Raw genomic sequence first — 22,719 nt, forward strand, 5'->3', positions numbered from 1 at the left:
TGACTATCTGAACATGATCGTACAGGCTCGAGTTAGAAGCTTAAGCCCCTCGAACGCGTTCATCTGTCTCGAGGAATATGGTTACTTGCATTTTTCTATGCTTAGATTAGGCTAGGCTTGCCCCTGGGTGATGATAGTTTTCGTCGTTTTCGACGCGTGCGCTTTAACAAAATCACACTTACAACATAAGTTAAGCGCCTATTATGCCTGGTAAAATTCCTGGAACGTCGTCGCCGGACGCATTGCGAGTGACCGCGCGACTTATTGCCCTCCACGTGGAATTGATGAGTTCCTGCCTTTTAGTTTCAAATGGGGTCTTATTTGGATGTCAGCGTCATTGCTCCTCGTATTCTAAGGCCTCGGGTTTGTCCCGTCCACTGAGAACCTCGATTCCTTGAGTATGGAGCTTTTGATCCATTCAGTCATGGGGTTTTTTAAGACATAAAGTGGTCTTTCGATAGGTTTAACAACGAGCTAGTTCCCACCCTTTGACCAGATTTCTTTTTCTTAAATAAACGTTGCAACAAATAATTCATTGATCGATAGAACGATCTTCTAATATAATGTTTGAGTTGATGGTAGAGTGAGAACTGAGGTTTAAATTATATAAATTGATATGGATTTGTTATTACCCAATTGCTTGATGTTGAATCAACTCTGCATATTCTCTTTTATTTATATATATATATATATATATATATATATATATTCATTACTCAAATCCTTGATCCTACAAAGTTGATAGACAAACTTCTCTTGATAATAATTTTTGAAGTAAGATTCATTGGGGAACTTAGAATTGAAATGGTGATGCACTTTTCTGCTTAGTTATTAGTGTTGATTAATAATGATAGCCCAACCTTACTCAATCCAAAAACTACTGATGCTGTTGCAATAGTGATTTATAATGACTGAGCAATCTAAACATATATTTGATTATTGCATTATATTTCCCCATAAACAACACAAAATGTGACATCGTATTTATCTAATCTAAGCAAAAGTGCTTAATTGATGAAGAATATTAGCTTGGATTCCTCCAAACATAAAAACTAGGATCTAAATATAACCTTGTAGCTGTCAGTGTAGACTTTCACTAGCACTTCAAGGAATAAGTAATAGAAAGTACTCGACACATTCCATACACTCCACTTCAGAATGAGAGGATTTGCCAGAATTTATGTCATTTCTGTTCCTTTCGACTCTCTAATTTCTCATCTTAATTAATGTCTCAATTGAAATCACTGGGAGGAGGGAATCCAAGTGTTTGCACAGGGACAATGCATATATAATTTAGTGATAGAGAACTTCCAGAAGAAATTTATTAACAAAAGCACCAAAAATTGTGGCTATCTAAAAAGGAGGCACTCTCTGTTAGCTCATGATCATGTGCTTAACTTTGTAGGAATCTGCGTGGATCCTACTTGGGTTGTTGCACCAGGTTTTTCCTATCGAACCAAGCTGAAACTCATGTCGCATAAAAGAAAAAGGCTCAGATTTTTGGCTTTCTTGATGACATACTCATAATCGCATGCTAATTAGCTGAAGAAAATGTTAAAAAGTTAAAAAGGGATCGGTACCAAAAAAATCATCTAGAACCTAGAATCATCTTCTAGTTTCCAATGTGCTTCAATTATGGACAGACGTCGCATGTCCGATTCAAACAAAAGATGCTTAGTTTCTGAATTCAGTAGAAGGATCTGCATTACAACTCAGTGGTCTCACTTGAGAAAATTCATCAAGTTTCTATAACAACAATACAATTAGTCAAGTTTCTGAAACTACCACTAGGAAAATATTTTTAATACCATGTCATTATAGGACATGTTTCGATCTTATATGATTACTATTCTTTCTCAAAAGAAGATTTCATAAAATTGGTAGTAACCATTTTTTTTCTTTGTACTTGTGAAGCTCTGTTCGTTTTGCTGTTGTACTTCCATTTACTTAATGAAAGGGATTAGAGTTTTTGCCTGATATTTTCTCAGAAATACTTTAGATATGTCTATCTGCAGATAAATTTGGACTCTATACTTTAACCTTTTAATTATCCATATTAATTTGATGTGAAGTTATTTTTATATTGACTAGTCAGTTAATTAGTTCATTTCAGCTACCAAGTTATCCATATTATTTGGAATCCAGCCAAATCATTCATAAGATTTCAAACAAATAAGAGGGAATCCGAAAATAAGTTCGCACTTGAATTCGACTTTCAGTTTCCTTGGTCATATCTTATTGAAATTAGAGGGTGATTCCTTTAGATTTCTTCTGAATTTCACTGCCGAGGGAGGAGAAGACTCTTGAACAAAATGTTTGACTTTGTACAATACTGGATTTACTCAACCAACGTGCTTTTCCTGAATGTTTTGCCAAAAAGCGACCAATAGAACTTGTCCAGTGTCCTTTCCGGACCTAATCTCAGAGCTTAACGGCAGATTAAGCATCCAATTCCACTTGAGCTTAAACCAATAAAAGCTTTGGAATCAAGATAACATCATTGACTCTTCAACGCTATTACCGCTTTAATACTACCAGGACCAGTAAACCACTACCATTCAAGGCTTGGGTACATGCACCTAGGAATTTCTAGGTAAGCAGCAAATTGGCCGTTCTTCAGCTTCTAATGGCTTCAATTCACACGTGTACCAATGTTTCACCGCACACAAAAATTTATCATAAATTTCTCGAAGGCTACATGCAAGAGAATTACAAGTAATACTAGTCCTAACATCTTGTTTGCAATGCTTGTTGAGTATAAGCTAGGCAAGTAGAATTCTCTAGATCAGTGGAGAGAGAAGCACCATACTTTAAAGCAATATAACCCTTAGGATTCGTTTGGTAACTTTGGTTAGGGTATGTCAAATTACGTGGTAGTTTGACGATTCTTAAAAACCATTTATCTGAACAACCAATTGTGGGAGAAATAAATTTTACCATATTTGGTTTATGAAAAACTTACTCTAAAAATGGCATTGCAAAAGATTACTATATTTGGTTAAAGATACTCTTATATGAAAATATTACTAAATTTTCAACAATATCTTTGAATAAATAATTGAAGTAATAACAACTTTCTTAAAGTCCATTTGTTGACCATTTATGGTCCACTTACATAAACCCGGTCAATATTGGCTATTTAAAATATTAATATATATCTATAAGTTAATAAATATTTTTAATTTAATGATATTTTAGAAAATATGTTTTTTATTACAAATAAATTTTGGTATGTTTTGATATATATATAAATATATTAATTGCTAACACATCTATTGATAATTAATAAATATTTATTAATGATGTATTAATAAAAATTAATAAACATATACTAATTAAATTAATAATAAATATATAATATAATTAATATAATTAAGTGAGGGTATATTTTGTTGAGTAGTGATATTTTTAAATTAGTTCCACTCGATAATCTAGCATAGGAAAATAAATACCACCTTCTAGTGGTATTTATTTTACCTTCTCTCAAAAAAAAATAGATATAGGACTTATCATCTATTTTACTATCTCTTTTATTTATTTTTCGTACCAAATATGATACTCTAATATGGAATTTATCTTTTCATACCAGACTATCCCTAACCAAATGGATCGTTAAATTTGACAAACAGTGCGCCAGCCGAAAAGCATGTTGATCATTTGGAACTTAGCCATTTAATCTATCAATCCGTGGTGGCTTCCATGAGAGAGACAGGCCATGATACATATTATGCACTAATAGCTTCCAATCGAAAAGAATCCACCTAAATGCTCATGTGGTGTTTTTTTTCTTTCTTTTTTTCAGAAAATGAAGTGAGAAGGTCCCCCCAAGCTTTTATTAGAGAAAAAGAATGGTCCTGAGGATTGTTGAAACAATTTGAATGTGGCTCCTGTGACTTGCTTACGTGGTGCTCTAGACTTCATAAATAATAAAATTTCAACTTAAATTTGGCTAGGTTGGCACATATCACTTGTCCAATGCAAACATTAGGTCTGGTGTGCAAGCCCTGCACCAATATAAATACAAAAAACTAATAGCAGATGGTATTAAATTTATTAGTAACAGGTTCTTGGTGGATGAATCATTAAGAGATGGTAACCGCCTCTATGTGACAATGTCAAACGCTGAAACACGCACTCCTCCATGTTTATGGTCGTCTCACGCAAAGTACACACATACGTCTGCTTGTGCTACGCTTCACTGATCAAGTCATTAAAAATATCTAAAGTTTCCTTCAGTAGCTTCACTGATTTGTTCTCCAAGTGTTCCTCTCTCTCCCTCTCTCTCTCTCTCTCTCGAGCCAAGGAATCTTCGTCTCACAAACTATAGATTATAGTAGGCATATTTGCTCAGAAAGCAAAAGATTATACTTGGCATTCGCTGAACGTTCTGGCGTCGCATGGAGGGCTGGTCAAAAGCAAGTGATCAAGATCCGAAGGGACACGGAAGAGCCTCCTTTCCATACCAATAAATGATAGGCTCGCCTGTGTATCTTCATCAGATCGCTTGCAGTGCTTGGCTGCTGATTGATGGTGACATGAAAGACCAAGAGCTGAGGCTCAACCCTAACATGTAATTGTTTGATGACATTTATTGATCTTAGTGTGACATCGACGTGTTAGGCAAGGTAAATTGGACCTCCCATTTCAAGGAGATAAGCATGTAGTTTTGTAAATAGATATATGGATATGAGACAGAAATAGAGAGAGTAGCACAATTGGACCTCCCTTTTGGCGTTTAATGTGAGGAGAGTTGGCTTGCAAACAAAACAAGCACATGATAAGGCCAGAAACCTGAACCAAGACCTTTTCCTTGGTGGTGGAGAAACCAAGCTGAGCCACTCTAACCTCCCTATCTCATTATTAATTGTTTAGGTTACGCTTTGCCATAAATAAAACGAAGAAAACTTCAAATGATAAATAAAAGGAGGAGGAAGGAGAAGCCATTGAAGTCACTCCCTTCTCATGAACACAGTAACACCTTTTCTTCATTCTTCTTTACATAACATCGATCATTACCTCACATCTCCATAGGAGAACAACTAAGGTGTAAAGAATCCACAGAATCAATGGTAAATGGTATAAGATATAATCAACATGACAGCTTCAAATAATTCTCAATCTTGTTTGAGTCTGTCTGAAAAAATAGAACAGTTAGAAATAAGAGACAGCTTTGAGTTCGCTGCCGGATTAATAATGGCAATCCACCAAGGCCGAGGCGGAGATGACGAGCGGCTGTTTGCTTTCAAATGCTAAGGCTACGGCTGATGGCGATTTAGGAACTTCTTCACGGTCGTCATCAGATGGTGCGGGGAGGTTAAGATCCAAGGAGAGATTAACGTTCCGCTCCTTCTTTGGCTCCGAGGTTGCGGCCGGGATGCTCACCGGTCGGTGCCGCCTCATGTGGCCTCCTAATGCTTGCCCGGAGGAGAACTCCGAGCCACATATCGAGCACTCATGGACCCTCGGCTTGTTATTGCTAATACTAGTGCTGTTGGTGTTGGTGGCAGCCATAATTGACTTCGAGATCGATGAATTCATGCTTATTTGGAGGCTATCTTCATCGATCGCCGCTTTCTTTGCTTCGGTTCCGGTCATCGGGATCGCTAGCTTGGGCTTCTTGTGGCTTGCTCGGTGCCCGCCGAGCGCTTGGAATGAAGGGAAGCATTTGTTACAGGTCTTGCACTCGTAGACAAGGAATCCCGCCTTGCCGTTGGCCATCGTGGTGGCGTCGGCGAACCTGCGGCTGGCGAACTTCTCGGCCCCGCCGTTGCTACTGGCTGGGTCGGCACCTTCTTCTTTCGGTGATTCGAGCTTCGGGCCGGTATCAAGGGAGCGACCTTGGGCAAGGAGGATGAGGCAATTGGCCATGTCCTCCTCCTCCTCGGTGGTGGTCCCGGAAATTTCAGCTGAGGAGGTCGACGAGGTGGGGCCGGTGGTGGTGCCAACCGCTGGGGCCGGCGGAAGGTGGAGCCTCGGTCGCTTGGTCCGCTTTCCTTTCACCACGGCATGGGTGCAATCACTGTTGCTGTTGGTGCTGCTGTCGGAGACCATGGCTTCCTCCATTGCTCTCCTCTGCTTAGGAGGCGAGATAAGGAGAAACAGGAAGGAAAGAAAGGAAGGAAGGAAAGGGAGGCGGAGAAATTGGAAACAAGAGTGAGGAATTGGATGGAGTTTATAAAGATAGAGAGGAAGGGAGGGAGGTGAATAAGGAGAGGAGAGGTGAATGAATTGGGTTGGGAGTTTTGGGAGTCAACACAGGAAAGCCGCCCCTTTGGCTTTGCTGAATGAGTCGGCCAGCTAGCCTTCCGTTTCCAGGCTCTGCACTAACTCATATTAAATATAGGCAGCAAAAGAAACGCAGGAGGGGAGGAGGGGAAGGAATGAGGACATTTGGAATTAGGTGGCAATTGGAGAGGCTTGGAGTGAAGAGAGGGGAGTAAGCGACCCATAGATGAGGAAAAGCCCCTATTTTTGAGTAGTGTACACTTGACACTTTTCTTAACAAGGATGGGCTGGCCAACCAAAAATAAATAAATAAAAAGCTCATCAATATTACAACGAAGTTGGACCACGATAAAGCATGCTACCTCCGTCACAAGTCCTCAAAAAAGAATATAATGTGTGCGAGAGAGAAAAATGAGTGAGTAATAATGTGATATGAGAGAGAGACACATCGAGAGAGAGATTCGGTTGGCTTTGAAGCAAACCCATTCCTTTTGGGCGACGATTCTCGCTCATGGGATTGGACCGCAAGCCTGGAACCACGGAAATTGCGCTCCTCCGGCTCCTTTAAACTTCTCTCTCTTTATTAGTTTTAGTTATTTTAGGTGGTCTTTTACCAACTATTTTTAATGGAAGGCTTGCTCGTTCTGAACCTGCGGGTACTAAACAGATAGTGGGGACTGGTAGTAGTGGCGATGGTGCAAGCAGCGGCCACATATCTCGCCAATTAAAGACAGCTATCCTTTCTCTCTCTCCCTCTCGTTTCTCCACTATACATCAAATTATGAAGCAACTGAGGCTAAATTCATTCGTCTTCCAATTCTTTTCCATTGTGTGATTTAAAATAGTGATAATCCCAATTGGGTGATGTTACTTCAATTGCATTCGATTTGGATTCTGCAGCCAAAAATATATATACACACACACACACTAAGGAAGGCAAAAGCCATCCAAAACTTTATTAAAAAATTAATAATTAAAAAAAGAATAAGTTATAGGAAGTAGAGAGTCTGTCAGATCAAAACTTGTAACTAAACAAACTTATAAGAAATCAAAGAAGATAGCAATCTATTAGTTGTGATAGCGAGAAATATATTAAAGTTGGACATTGGATCAAATGGGTCGTAGCAATGGACATGGTTTAATTAAATGTGGTGGGAGGGTGTGTGGATTTGTAGCCAGAGGAGAGTGTTAATTGTAGTTTGTGAGGGACAAGTCAACGATGACGCTGGGGGATGAGTACATTAAGGAGGGCAGATTCTTAGCGTAACGAACCGCTGTTTGGGTTGGTTGTGTGAGGCACGAAAGTGCAGAGCCGGCCAGCTCTTTCTCTCTTATGTTATTAGGTGGTGGTGCAAGCAAGGCATCAGTTGGTGGGAGATGGCTTCCTCTGTTCCTTTCCCCACTCTTCTCCACTAATCCAATCTATGCTTCTCTTATTATACTTTAATTAATTGAACAATGGATGCATCCCCTGTTCCCCTGGCACTTGCTGAACCTAGCTAATATAAGAATAGTTAGGTGGCGTTTCGTGTTCCTGCAGAGATTGCTAGCTTGACGTCCCTGCTGATGCCAACTAGACCAAACCAACTTTGGTATACAAGGAACAATTTAGGTGGAGGCAGAGTTTTTGGAATTTAGAAATAACAAAAGAATTAGCTGAAATGTTGAGTAAGAATTTCGAGTAAACTGAAAAGAATAGAATATAAACTTATAAAGTCTCAATATTGATTTGTTTATTCAAGTAAAATGAAGCATGGAAAAGGTGATGACAATGATAGCAATGCTACAGATAATAACAACTTCTAATCCATAAGTTTTTCTTGAACAAGTCATTCCATTTCCATCGTGTGTGTTTGAACTTCGAGAAGGTATTTCTCCAGCTTGACATGGATGTTTCTTTTATGATATTTATGAAATGATGAATGACACTCCTACCATTTTCTTACAAATAAAGTTATGATAATGGATAACTATTGGTCTATTTAGTATCGTGAGAATAATTCAAAGGAAGAATCAGTAAGCTACTGGAGTAGTTTAATTTAGACCCGTCCATAGGACAAAATAACCTTACCCTTTAGTTGGACAAGATAACCTTCAATTCGAAAGCTACGTGAGTGGAAAGCTGCAAACTCTGAGAGTATGCCGGAGAGAACGGCGATCTCCTGTAGAAATATTTAGCACCATTTCTCACGTTAGACAGAGAGATTTCAGTGGCTCAAGCAACGTCCGCACACACTTCCACCGTTAGCAAAGATAGATTCCTCAGCTAGTGTGCTAGGAGAAGCAAAAAAAACAAAGAAAGTTCCACCAAACCATGGCTGTGAAGTTAGCTAATGCCTTCGGATCAAGAAAACCAGCTTCCTCTGTTTCTATTATTATTGCTTGTGGAATAGAGGGGGAGTCAATACCCTCCCCTATTATTTAGCTATTTTTTAAGAGGTTAGTTTTGTAGATGGGCAACCACTACGCCCCATGATTGGAGGGATACACCTTAGTTCTTAGGGTTCACTTAGTTTGCATATCTCGGATTATGAGGTAATTTAATAATTTATGAAAATTATTTATCTGAAAAAATGATTGCAAGGAAATATAAATTTTACCATATTTGATTGGTGCAAAAATTACTTCAAAAAATGGCACGAAAAAAAATTAATATGTTTGGGTGGAGGTAATCATATATAAAATTTTGTTAAAATTTCAACATTTTTTTGAATAAATAATTCAAGTAATATTTTTTTTTTAGTTTAGTCCATTTGTTGGCCATTTATTGCCCACTCTCATGAAGGCTCTCAATATGGGTCATTGTGAATATTGAAACATATTTACATGAGTTAATAAATATTTTTGAATTAAATATACATATATTAAAAAATATCTTTTATAATAAAATATTTTTTTAATATATATATATTACTATATTAATAAATATGTTAATTATAAATTTTATAAATATTTTTAATAAATTAATATATTAATTATTAATAAATCCTATGTTAAATTTATTAATAATTAATATTTATTACAAACTATAATAATAATAATTTTTAGTTTATTATATTAATTACAATAAATAATACAAATATATCTTAATTAGTATATGTAGTTTATTAAAATAACTATAATATATTGTTTATATTATATATCGCTCAATTGACTTTGATACCTAATAAGTTCTACTTACTACTGGATTTGAGCCAATGACTCCCGCCGTATGAAAGTAATACTCTAACTACTGAGTTAAATAGGTTATTCATCACCAACACAAAGACCTATCACTTATAGAAGTATAAGTGGAATATTATTTTTAAGCAATACCAATCTATTAACAATAGATGGATCAAGGAGCTATCATGTGGGATTATGGCATATCCATCTTGACAGGAAATTATCCATATGTTAATATACCGACAAGGGCTATAGCTCAATTAGGTAGAGGACCTCATTTACACGCACGCCAATGCTTTTCAAGGGAGCCCATTATGCCATACAATAAACATAATTGATCCTATCGACAAATCAATATCTTACTCCATAGATTATAGGGAGTATTTATAGTATAATAAGTATAATATATTAATATAATTAATATCAATTAATTATACAATATAATTGGTATAAAATTAATCTAATAGATATGGTGGTATTTCTATAAAGCAATGATAATTTTTATTATCTCCACTCAGTAATATGGTATGGAAGAAAAAATATCACCTTTCTAATGGTATTTACTGTACCTTCTATCTCAGTAAATTAAGTATGAGATCTACTATTTATTTTACCATCTTTTCCATTCTTTTTTTCATACCCAATTTGGTAATCTAATATGAAATTTATTTTCCTATGTGCTACTAATGTAGTTCTAATCGGCAGATATTCCTGATAGTTTTCTTTCCACCTATCAGACTTTGATGCATGAATGATGCCACATTCAGTCCCTACGTAGGTAGCATGTGAAGCCATCTAAACACTCCTTACCTTTCTAGCTTGATCCATAAACAGCCAATCTCAAATCGAGCTACCCGTGGATAAAATTTGCAACTTTGAAAGTTGAATTTTGAATCAACCTTCTGAAGGATTGAAATCCTTCACTGTTTAATTAGGTATTCGATGAAATGTAAAGTCATATAAAGACCTTTGAAGTATCCTGAAGTCTAGAAACGACAGCAGACAACTTCACATTTAGTTTGCTGAACTGTCTTCCTGTAATTGCATGGAAGCCTTCGTTGTTTCCATATATACACTTCTTGACATCAACCCACTTGAAAGTGTGCCTGGAGTCACCATATTTGTACAATATTTTCTACATATATGACAAATACACCTGAAGATTTCTACCTAAATAGGAGAAAGAAATGAACAATATGAAAAAGTAGAAAGGATGAGAGAGATTGTCAATCTCACTGTCTTAATGAATTTGATGGTGCTTTAGCACTATTACTCAAAAAAAAAAAATCAAAATATTGTAGTTAACATTTTAAGTGGATTATTATACCATACACCTCCTACTAGGAAGAGAAGATTTTAGGTTCAAGTCTTAGACGGAGATGTTTTAATATAATAGAACTACTCCATATAGAGAAAATAATATTGGCTAATATAGAATCATACCAACAATAGAAAATATTACTGACTGATATAAGTTGTTATGTGATTTCTAAAATCACTTTAACAAGATCATGCTAACAAAGAAAAATAATATATGTTGATACAGAATCACGCTAATAAAGAAAAATATTATGAATAATGCAGGTTGTTACGTGATCCCTAAAATTATGATAACAATAGATGATATTTTGGGTGAGTTTCCAAGAGAAACATCTACAATTCGTGGAAGTCTAACCAAAGCAAGGCAATCTCTTAGTAGCTGCAACTGTCTCATTTGTTAGAGAATCAATGGTCCTCTAAGTCGAATGCACCAAGCAAGAGCCCTCAACGACCACTGGGAAGCAAATGGAGCAATTACGTTTGCAAGCCAAGGGGTAGAGATCATCAAAGATATGCAACAAGGGTGAGAGCCCACACCAATTATCCTCCCAAAATTTGATTTTTAAACCACTCCCCAGTCTGAAAGATGAGCAATTCCAGAAGGCACTTAGTTGCTTGCAAATGTCTCGCCAAACAGGGGGCATCTTCCTTGTACATTTTTTTGGTTCTCAATCCAAGATTTCATAAAAGCTCTAATAGCCTAATCAATTGTTCTCTCGAGTGGACCGGTTTATGTTTACAAAAGACATAGGGGCAAGGATGACAAATATCCGCCTCATTTCTTTAGAATGTTGTGGCTACAGTTGATGAGGCAATTAGAATCGAATTATGACGATCAATTCCCTGCAACATTTTGCAGGCAAATATTGTGGAGTATCTCATCAAACTTGAATGTTAAGTTAATGATGATTATAAGAACTCCTAAAAGATTGCCACTAGGGTTGAAAAAAAGTGCCACCTAGCTTCCTAATAATTTGCTAATGAAGGTTGCATGTGAGATGGTATCAAATCCTACCTTGATCAATTTTTAAGGGGCAACGAGATACTGATGGAGGACTCATGCTACTGTGCATAGTTTAAAATTCTACTGCCAATGCATAGCCCAAAATTGTTTCTAGGTTTCATCTACCACGCAAATCATTATTCGACACGAAGCATTATTTGAATGCCAAAATTTGTTTAACTAAAATGTTGAATTATTTTGAAAGGTCGTTCAGCTAATCTGATTGATTTTTCAGGTACAAAGATTAGGAGTCTCCTTAGTGTTCAATATGGGTAATGGAGGTGCTCGCATTAATTCTTTTTTTGAAAAAAAAATATTGGATATTTCTTTGAAGGACATATGCGTATGAGCTTTGATAGTTTATGAGATTCTATATCAGACAGAAGGAATCCCATGCCATGTTCTGGCTTTCTATGCACACAATATAGTAACATCTTTTAAATAGTCATTTGCTTAGAAATATTGAGTTGGCTAGGGTGGATGGGTGGAGTAAGAGAAGGCAATGAGGTGGTATGAAGACATCTCAGAAGGTTGGACATCCTTACTTTGATGGTAACCAGCCTCTAAAACTGGAAAAACAGCAGAACATCAAAAGATGTTATGCTGTTTGGACCTATAAAGGTTTATGAAGATATTTGCATTAAATGAAAACAAGCAATGGTATATATAGTTACCTAAAAACCACAGCAAGTGGCATGGAAAAGTGTTATCCAGGTAACCAGTGTAAAGCTGATTAGTCCATCCTGCTCAGTAGATCACAATTACAGTCAGGTGCGTACTATACTTCTACCAAGCAAGAAACCAAGGAGAAAAGGCAGTAAGATGCTCCTCATGTTGTTCCAAAAAACATAGGAAGTTAAAGATGATAGGAAAGCAAAGCATATGGAAGAAGGCCTTATTAGCCGGATAAAAACTGCACATAGGACAACCGAGCATACACCCACACTCGAGCATTTCCTTGTTTTCTGATTAAGAACTTTGACGTAATTATTTGTACTATTAGGGGCTTCATAATAATTTCATCTCCTGTCATAGGGAGGCAAGACATGAGTTACTTTGAGACAAATACTCATCTATCAAGAAAATTTTAAGCAATTCTTCATTACTATTATCATGGACCTATCTATCGGTGTCCTCTCGTCTCCTTCTTCCTTGCCTTCTAATGCCAACCTCCAAAACCCTCCAATTGCAAGCATCAGGATATATCTATTGTCCCAGTCTCAACTTTCGAATGGTTTCGATCTTTTCCGTCATTTTCTATCGAAGCAGGAATATATCTTAAGTCTGACAATGAGAAGGCATGGCCTTATCAAACAACTAAAAATAGATTTGAATTATATTCTATGACAAGCGGACCATCAGTGCCTAATGAAGTTACGGTCATGTGTCTTCACGAGATCTCTATGCATAATCCCACCTTCACTCTTTCTTTATCGTTTGTCCTCTTCCTTCCCCCCCTCATTTTCTAAAAAAATAAAGGTTTTTCTGTCCCCAATCTCCAAAAATAATAAAAAAAAAATCACAAGGGAATACAAAACCCTCTCATGTTTTGTTCCGAAGCCATAATTAACACCAGTCCCCTCGCATCCCATGGCGTGCCAGCAGTTAAGGGTCATGTCTTGTTAAGAGGGTCGGGGCCCCGTATCACGTTTTCTAAACATACGGTGAACGTCAAACTTTGTGGGGGCGCAGCTGCAATACTTATCAGATATAGCCTCTTCATTTAACCTTTAATTCTTTTTAAAAGCAGAAAACCTTCAATGCACAAACAAATATATATAAGTCTTCATCAATGGCACACTGTTGCTGGAAGTAGCAGGCTGGTAGCTCTCCCAGCAGAGCATAAACAACCACACCTTGTAGAGGATAACATCGCAGGCTCCATTTATGACCAAAAATAGCTAACCATATGAAGACAACTTAATACCACTGGCTAAAGTGATCATTTCGAACAATGAAATAACTGTCCTGTGGAGCTCCTCATGAAGTCCACCTTGACGAGACCCCTCCATCACCAGTCTCCAAGTGGGGACAGCGCCGGAGCTGAACTGACGGCCGGTGCAGGGGCAGGTGGTGAGCCTTTTGGAGCAAAGATACCTGAGACAACAAATCAATAGATACTTAAGCCATCGGCCAACTCAAAAGTTCAAGAAGGCCATGAAAGCCAGAGCACTCGAGACATAGTTGCCAACCACAGAGGAGCAGGTTCTCAGGTGGAGGACGCTCTTTGGCAGGGTTAAGATCGTTATCATGGACCCTCACATACATTTCTTCGCCTAGATACCAGTTCTCAAGGCGTTGAGATCGGAGATTCCACATGCCAGGATTGTCGAGATATGCATAAACTGCAGTCCATCCCCCAGGATACACCTGCATTCACAATGAAAACACATCCTGTTACCGTTCTTTTTGACATCAAAGAATCATCTAGCCTCCACTTTCATGCATTCGCTCTTCTTCTACAACCTGAACTGTGGAGCGGACAACCGGATTGTATAGGTTATAGGTTTCTCTTGAAGCAGGATTCCATTCACCATCACCAAACCTGTAGAGCAGAACAGGGGCGCCTGTTAGCTTGATTGGAGATTTTTTAACTTTTGCAAGGAGGTAAAAGAATGAATCACATCAACCTTTACAACGCATGGTCGAATAGTTCTCTCTGTTGGTAAAGCATTGAAGTTTTCATTCTAATTAGTTTGATATTTATCATGTGTAACTGGATTGTCATAAGTTAAACCTTTCGCATGACCACAGTTAAAAAAGATTTTATGTTTCCTTGAAAACAGAAAAGATGTATATAATTTAACAACTCGAACATAATCTATGCAATCTAGGTGGATAAAATGCATCAAAGGTCTATACGAATGCATATAATCCGAGTAGTATATAGAAATGGACTGATGTTAGAGGTCCATAAGAAAATTGAAGGCTAGATAAATGAATGAATTTGATTTACATTTTGAAGCAAGTTTGAATACATAGATTGTGCATGCAATCCAAGAAATGATTCATTTGGCAAAGTGTTAGCTTTATAAATAGTAGTCATGAGGATGATGCTTACCCGACTACATAGAACCCAAAACCATCAAGATGCCATGAATCCATAACATCAAGATCATTCTTAAACACAAGCTCGATCCAACCCTTGTGATTTCCAGTAACCACTGAAGTACCAAGAGCAGCTTCTTGATTGACTGAATTAGTCGGGAAGGCATCGAGCTGGTATACACCGGAGCCATTCACAAAGTAATCAGCAAGTTTCAGTGGGGTCGAAAGAGTCAGGTAGGATACATTGTTGATAGTGTAGCAACGGCGATCACCTAATTCTGCTTCAGAACCATGGAGGATGAATGTTTGTGAGATTGTGACATTGGTTACATTGAATGTGCCCTGTGGGTTAGGCCTTGCAGCCCCTGTCGTCAAGTTCCACCTTCACAACCACAGACATTGTTAGTTCCATTCAATAAAAGTCAGTAAACTCTAATCTTATACAGAAGAAACAAAAGGAGGAAGAAGGAATCGGATTTGTCTAAAAAGATGCTTCTTTCATCAATGCCTTCTTTTTCTAGGGCTTCATCGCAGCAAGCTTTATAGCTGGTGCAAGATTAAAAGAATAAATGCTGCTATAAATAATATAGTTTCTCTAAATTCAGAATATATGCAGCAACTTTTTTCTGTTTTGCCAGGCTATTGTGAAGAATGTTAGTCGGTTTATATCAATGCCTGATCAACTTGGACTCTCTGATCATACCTTATGGACTTTGCCTGATTGATGGAGAAAACTCTGTCCAATTGATCAGGCCCAGGAGGTAGGGGTCCACTTAATTGAGTGTTTGAGTTTGCATAATGAAGCACTGCAACACCATTGATGTTAGGATAGTTTCTAGTATCAATTTGTGTTGGACTGGCTACAATATAGTAGTCTGATTCCTGTTGGTTTGCAGTGAATAATACAGAATATGACTGGCCGACATGCACATCCAGAGAATCCAAGACTATCTGATCTGTATAAGATCCTTCGGTCTCGACCAAAATCATCTGATGGTTCTGTATTCTGAAATTAAAACTCAAGGCATTCCCCACATTCGATATCCTCAATCGGTATGTCTTCCCTGCAAAAGTAGCAGGGGAAAAAGAATTGAATGGATGTTGTTGCTCTAGAAAGGATCCAACCATGGATTAGGAGCATTATAGGAATTAGAAGTTTACACACGCAGTTTAGAAGGTGTTTCTTGAAGTAATGATCATTTGAAAATTTGCATTTTTCAGATGATTTCTTCCTGAATGAGCTATTGAGCGGCTGTTCTTAATTATATGATTACCATGTTCCACCTTGAGGGACTCATACTCTCCTCCCCAAACATTGTTATAAGGAGCCTTTCCATTGATAAGAATGTAGAGAGCTGGACTGAGACGCATATGCTTGTTGGCCAAAATTCCCCGTACATCCTATCCACAGATTATCACAGGTACAAAGGTTATCAACAATATGTTCTATAAATCCATTTTCCAGCTAGTCTGTGAAAAATAACACAGCAGTTAGTTTCATCATTCATACTTTGAATTATGCAGTGGCAATTTCAATGTTAAGATAGCCAAACTGCTATTAGTATTTATATTTTTTCGATCCATATTCTAGGAACCTTGAACAGGTTTCCCATTGTATACTGGGTCAGACAACAATAATGTAACAAAACCGATGCAGCATTACTAATATCAGGAGAAAAGAGATGACCTTGTAAGGGATGGAATGCCAGTCTCCTATCAGAAGATCAAATTCTGCTTCTGGTTTGGGGAAAGGCACCAGGATCACATCACGGTTGTTGACTCTAAGAGGACCAAATCCACCAGCGGCCCTTTGGAAGTTGGTGGAGGGGAAGTAGAAGAAGCTTCCAATCTGGTCTTTCACTTGGAATTCGTATGTCCAGTTCCTACCAGGCTTGATGGGGCAGTTGGTTCCAGACACACCATCCTGCCATGAGTTTAGCCTCTGTTGTATGCCATTCCTGCATCATATGGAGCTTAAATTCTTTCAACTGCTCTTCTTAAAATTCATGCATTCTATTGTGTCAAACATATCTTATAACATAGAATTAGAATAGTCTCAAATCCATGGCCTTCCTCCTTGGGGCCATTTAGTACTAAATTTCCAGAAATGAACTTCTGACTACTTAGTTTCTCTTGAATATTTTTGTTCATGGAAATTTAAAGATATCAACGATTATATGAGACAAAAGAATGAACCAAGAAAGCTACAGAATTGGCTTTCTATCTATATGTGACCTCATCTTATGCAACTGTGTTTTAGATATATAATTTGGTCACTCTTTTTGAGAGGAAATATATTGGTCACCAAACAACGTAATTATGAACACAAGGATGTGCTACGGGAGACTGCATACCATGTCATGAGCAATGGTTCATCGATATTATTGAAGATGTTCACATGGATCATATCATTTGTAGTTGAATTAATAAGGGGCCCCGGGAACATTCCATTAATGGTGATAACCTGAGATCCAGCACGGCATCTATGAGGTTCCGTTAACGATTTCACTGGAAACAAATATTCATCATGAATGAACTGCCTCTTCTCATTATAGAATGTTCATACCGGTTGACGGAAGAGGACTGGCCTGATGTTCCAATCGAAGGAGACATTCCAGTCGAGAAAGATATCAGCAGCACCAGCCACTGAAGCTACAAGCAGTATTACCGAACACAGTGTGAAGACTTGCGGGAGGCCACCCTTCATGGCTTTGGATGGATTGGTTGCTTGGAGACCTGCCTGGCAATGGAGGGCAAGGCATTTTGTCATATATATTCTGGCAAATGGTGGAATTCCCTACGACAAATGGATGAAGAAGAGACAAAAGGAGGGAGAGAAACAAGAGCTTCTTCCGATCATTAAAAACAATGAACTTGCTCATAAGAATGCAAAGCCAGCGCATGGTAGATATTTTGTTACCTCTGGCAATCTCCTGGATATTTTATATGCCCAAACTTTGTGGACTCCGTCTGTTCTGTTCTGTTTCTAAATGAAGCTCAAAGCTTTATTAAGGAGCGGCCTTCTCAATCGTGCAATATGGGAGATAATAAATTGTCTGCATCTCGTTTTGGCTTCATTTTCTGGACCTTAAAACCAGTTGCTTCAAAGATATGGCATCCATTGGAAAGTCATTGTCTTATGCCTTGAGCCAGCATCTTTGAATGATATTACTGATCTGACAAATTTAAGAAGCAGAAATTATGCAGCAGCAGCATTTAGGTGATCAGATAATAACATGTTTCAGTTGATAAACAGTATTCCAGCATTTCCTTTATCAAAGAAAAAGATCTCTGAAGAAAAGGTATTCTAGCCCAAGCAAAACAGCAGTCTGATTGTTTAAGCTAATAGCTGTTAGCTCAGCTTACTGGCACCCACTGCTAAGAGCTTGCCCTTGGGAAGGGTTCAGGGTTCAAACTCTGGTTGTGACACATTACAACTGATTGTTCTTGAACACACACAGAGAGAGAGAGAGAGAAAGTCTAATTGCTTAATGTGCAGGTACCATCTGGCAGGTTGAAATTACAATGGGGGCATATGTATTTTGTTCATAAAATTTAAGAGAGCATGAGATTTCATTTTGTGTAAAAAGATCCTAACATCATTCAATCATCTAGAATAGTCAGAAACTTAAACCAGTTACTTCAAAGATTTGGCACCGATTGTGAAATCATTGTCTTATGCCTTGAGCCAGCATCTTTGAATGATATTACTGATCTGACAAATTTAAGAAGCAAAAATTATGCTGCAGCAGCATTGAAGTCATCAGATAATAACATGTTTCAGTTGATAAACAGTATTCAAGCACTTCCTTTATCGAAGAAAAAGATCTTTGAAGAAAAGGTATTCTAGCCCAAGCAAAACAGCAGTCTGAATGTTTAAGCTAATAGCTGTTAGCTCAGCTTTCTCGCACTCACTGCTAAGAGTTTGCCCCTGGGAAAGGTTCAGGGTTCAAACTCTAGTTGTGACACATTACAACTAATTGTTTTTGAACACACACACACACAGAGAGAGAGAGTCTAATTGCTTAATATGCAGGTACCATCCGGCAGGTTGAAATTACAATGGGGGCATATGTATTTTGTTCATAAAATTTAAGAGAGCATGAGATTTCATTTTGTGTAAAAAGATCCTAACATCATTCAATCATCTAGAATAGTCAGAGACTTACTTGATGGAGGTTCCTTTCACCATTTTTTTTTTTTTCTGAAGGGAAAAAATTGGGTGGAAAGGAACCCCATTACCATGTTATTATTAAGCTAATAAGAACAAAAGAAAAAGAACAATAGATGGTACCATGCGAGACAACAAACAACAAATTATCAGGTTGATTGAATCCATTTGATTTCACAATTTTGGTGCTTGCTTTTATTACCCCTTTTTTCTCTTTTTCCTTCCTTTCCAAACAACCTGGGAGGAAAGTCTTGTGCAAAGGCATTGGCTTGCAAAAAAATATTCTTGGAAGTCTCTTCACCTGCTTTTTGACTCTTTTACCAAAAGATCCCCCGTTGATAGCTAAAATGAAACCCATGTTGTGGAGGCACAACAATAATACACACAAAATGAAAACATTAACAGCATATGAACAAGTCCTGATATATAAACAGTAGCATATGGAATAACTGATTATCTAAAAGAATGATAGTTGCACCTGTATTGTACTAGCTGTCAATTCAAGTTTTGTGGACTCTAACAAGATTGGATATTGCTTCAGTTAATTACATGATGAGTTCATAAACAAGCACATAACCTAAAACCAGGGCTACATATCCCGGTCCCGCATAATTCGCCGCAAAAAATACAACCCTGGCCCAAAGGAATTAACCAAAAATGTTCAAGGAATGGCAACATTAGATGCTTGTTCATTAGCATATTCACCTCAAACTCAGGTTGGCTATCATCAAAAACAAAAGACAATTACTGAATTACAACTGTTGCAATAAAAGTACAACAATACTGAGAGCTTTCAAAAGAAGAAAAGGATGTTAGGATTCCATAAAGCAGTAGATATCAAAGAGACATTCTAAGAGATCCATGAACAACAACAAATTGCCACCACTAGCAATCAGCATCACAGAAACACATAAGCAGGCCCTACATTGAGGATAACAAAAAGGACATTGTATTCAAGATCTCAACAAATACAATCAATTCAAAATTCAGAAGAAAACAGGAAGCTTGCTAGGCAACAAATTAATCAGCCTGCTACCAAAGCAGCCCCTATCTACCAAAAACTAAAATTTTTTACAAGGCAATAGGAATCCTCAACAAATATAAGGTACAATGCAGAAACCTAATGCGGTTATCATGGGGAAAAAACTTCAAATTTCTGCAAACCAAATGAATCCATCAATTAATTGTTCAGGAATCCATGTGACAGGTGTTAATCCCATCTTTGCAACAATTCGTGAGATCATTGACGGTCTCGATCTGCATCTTGCCCCTCAGGAGCACTTCAGTGTCAACCTCCACCCTCATGTAGCCATCAAACACTACTGGAATCCCATTGTTGAGGCTCTGGGTCTCCGTATACCACTAGTCCTCAAAATCGTCGAGGAAATGAACTGTATACTTATCCTTCATTGGATCAAAGGAGGAGGTAGCCGTGTCATTGCTAGCAATATAAAGGCGCCTCCCGTCGTCCATATTGTCAACTAGTGTAGAAGTAGTCTCGGTGTATCTTTTACTTTCTGTGACATGGCTGGTTATACTTAAGTTAGAATTATATGAAATAGGTAGTCGTTTTTAATAAAAATAAAAAATAAAAAATAAATAAAAAATAAAAAAAAGAAATAAGTAGTCGTTTTTAATAAAAATAAAAAATAAAAAATAAATAAAAGGAGCACCTCGGTGTCTGATGCGATTTACAACGATTCAGAATTTTATCTAAAATATTTAATTTGAAAGTATTGTTGAAATTTCTTGATCTGGTATAAATATTTAAAATTTATATGACAAATAATCGATGTGGGACTAAATATACGCCTGCACGAAACCTCCCATGCACATCTGGTACCGGTAGTTCCGGTGATGTGGGCATCCTTCACCTCGGCCAGCATCTTGGGAGTGACTTTCCAGAACTGTCGCTCGTCGACGACAGACGCCGAGTCCCTCAAGTGCTCGAAATCGACGCAGAACAGGAAGTCCTTGCCCTCCTCGTCTTGATCCATGGAGGTGTACGTCGAATTGAGACAGATGCTGAGATCCATGACGAGGGCGCGGTTCAGTTACTGGGCTTCTCCCAGGGCACTGAGGAACCTCCAGAGGTGGTGGTTCATGGGCTTGCAGCGGTCGCGCCGCCGGTGTAGATCAGGTACTTGCCGGCGCTGCACTTTCCCTCGGACTTCACCACCACCAGGAGGGTGTCATTCACAGCCTCGCCGACGACCGGGACGAAGAGGGTCTTCTCGCTCTTTTTACGATTGACCATAAATGAAGCGTGGAAATGTCAAGCATCAAAATTGCTAGAGCACCATGAGGCATTGCATATTTTTCTCTTTATCATATCTATTAGGCTTGGTACTTCATCAGAACCTCCACCACATTGCTAGCTTTAATAATACCATTGTGTTCTCTTAGGACCTTGATCATTGATGTTACTTAATAGTTGCTTTGCAATTTTTTCTTCTAATTTGTGTCATGCTATTTATTTAAATAATGTGATCAATTATGGTATCAAGGAGGTAATCTTTAAAACTTACAACCAAAAACAAACATGTAAGGACGATTCAATTGTATAGGGTTTTGCATTTTGATGAAGGTGAGCAACTCCATCTCTACGAGTTGTCTGATCAACAATACTTACATCATCCCTAATTTGTCATACATGATACTTAGATAGCTAGCCACTTTTTATTTCTTTTATTTAGCACATATCATGAACATGTCTTGAACTTAAAAAATGCCATCAAAGTTTGCATACTTCTAGTCCACAAAGCTCAAATAAATTATCTCCAGATAAAGGATGTTTGATGATCTCCACCATATCCATCACCGTCGATGATCTCCACCAAAGCCCATCACTGCCAATGACTCCACAACCATAACCAATGAAGAGTACATATTTTCAACTAAAAATCTTTTAATAGATATTCAATTTTTCGGAGAACATATAAGATATCTAAGTATAGCAGCATTTTGATAGCACCAAATATGAAAAAAAAAAATCTAAGAAATCAAAAATTAAAAAAAAATAAATCTAATGGATGCAAGGAAATAGGTTGTTGTCATAACACTAATAAACCAAGCTTGTATTTGTAATAATCTCCATTTGAACTAGGCAATCCATGCATACTAAGTTTTGCAATAAACTATATTTGTCATGTTCAAAATTGTGCAAATAATATTATCCCCTACTAAAGCATATGCATGATGATTGAGCATGTGCGAATTGCTCATTTCAAATGTGTGTATCAATAATTTATAATATATCATCATCTTTTTAAAACATGTGCATCAGATTCATACGCATCAACTATTTAAGATGTATGCATCACCAATTTAAAATATGTGCACCAATTATTTATCTTATGTATTTATAACTTTTTAATATTTTATACTATTTGCATCAGTTGTTATGTATGAGTGCATCACTCATCTAAAATATGTGCACCTGAAATTGAGCTTGTATAAATTGTAATTCAAATTTATGCATCATTGCTGGTGACTATTAGCATAATTAGTTAGCATCGTACCTCTGAGTGTTTATCACTCAGAAGGTTCAGAAACATTCACAATGTGCACATTAAAAGTTTATAATATGTGTATCATCTTGTTTTCGATATTATTTAAGAAATAATCTAAGCATCACCTTCTGAAAACATGTGTATACAAAAATGTGCATATTAGTTTCCGGTGCATCATTTATTTAAGATGTACACATAACCAATTTCAAATATGCATATCAACCATCATCCAACATGTTTACCATCTAGAGGTGACGGAATTTCTTTCATGTTGG

At 37.4% G+C, this 22,719-nt stretch overlaps 2 protein-coding genes and 1 pseudogene across 2 annotated transcripts; all 3 read right to left on the reverse strand.

The window, feature by feature from the left end:
* Window positions 1–4,963: 4,963 nt before the first annotated feature.
* Window positions 4,964–6,460, reverse strand: LOC103698840 (zinc finger protein ZAT5-like). Its single transcript, XM_008780894.6, has one exon. The coding sequence runs from the start codon at window positions 6,061–6,063 to the stop codon at window positions 5,188–5,190; it is 876 nt and encodes a 291-aa protein (XP_008779116.3). The 5' UTR covers window positions 6,064–6,460; the 3' UTR covers window positions 4,964–5,187.
* A 7,264-nt stretch (window positions 6,461–13,724) lies between these two features.
* On the reverse strand, window positions 13,725–17,557 carry LOC103700006 (monocopper oxidase-like protein SKU5). The gene is made up of 9 exons (XM_088705326.1): window positions 17,328–17,557; window positions 17,116–17,225; window positions 16,392–16,719; window positions 16,036–16,162; window positions 15,429–15,894; window positions 14,775–15,143; window positions 14,180–14,258; window positions 13,906–14,083; window positions 13,725–13,810 (listed from the first exon to the last, which is right to left on the reverse strand). The coding sequence occupies exons 1-9, from the start codon at window positions 17,529–17,531 to the stop codon at window positions 13,725–13,727; spliced, it is 1,947 nt and encodes a 648-aa protein (XP_088561452.1). The 5' UTR covers window positions 17,532–17,557.
* A 1,585-nt stretch (window positions 17,558–19,142) lies between these two features.
* On the reverse strand, window positions 19,143–21,884 carry LOC113462041 (uncharacterized; annotated as a pseudogene).
* Window positions 21,885–22,719: the final 835 nt, after the last annotated feature.

Source organism: Phoenix dactylifera, chromosome 10 (genome assembly GCF_051530095.1).
Source record: "Phoenix dactylifera cultivar Ajwa chromosome 10, Ajwa_hap1_PhDact_Kaust_v1.1, whole genome shotgun sequence".
In the NCBI taxonomy this organism is placed as follows: Eukaryota; Viridiplantae; Streptophyta; class Magnoliopsida; order Arecales; family Arecaceae; genus Phoenix; species Phoenix dactylifera.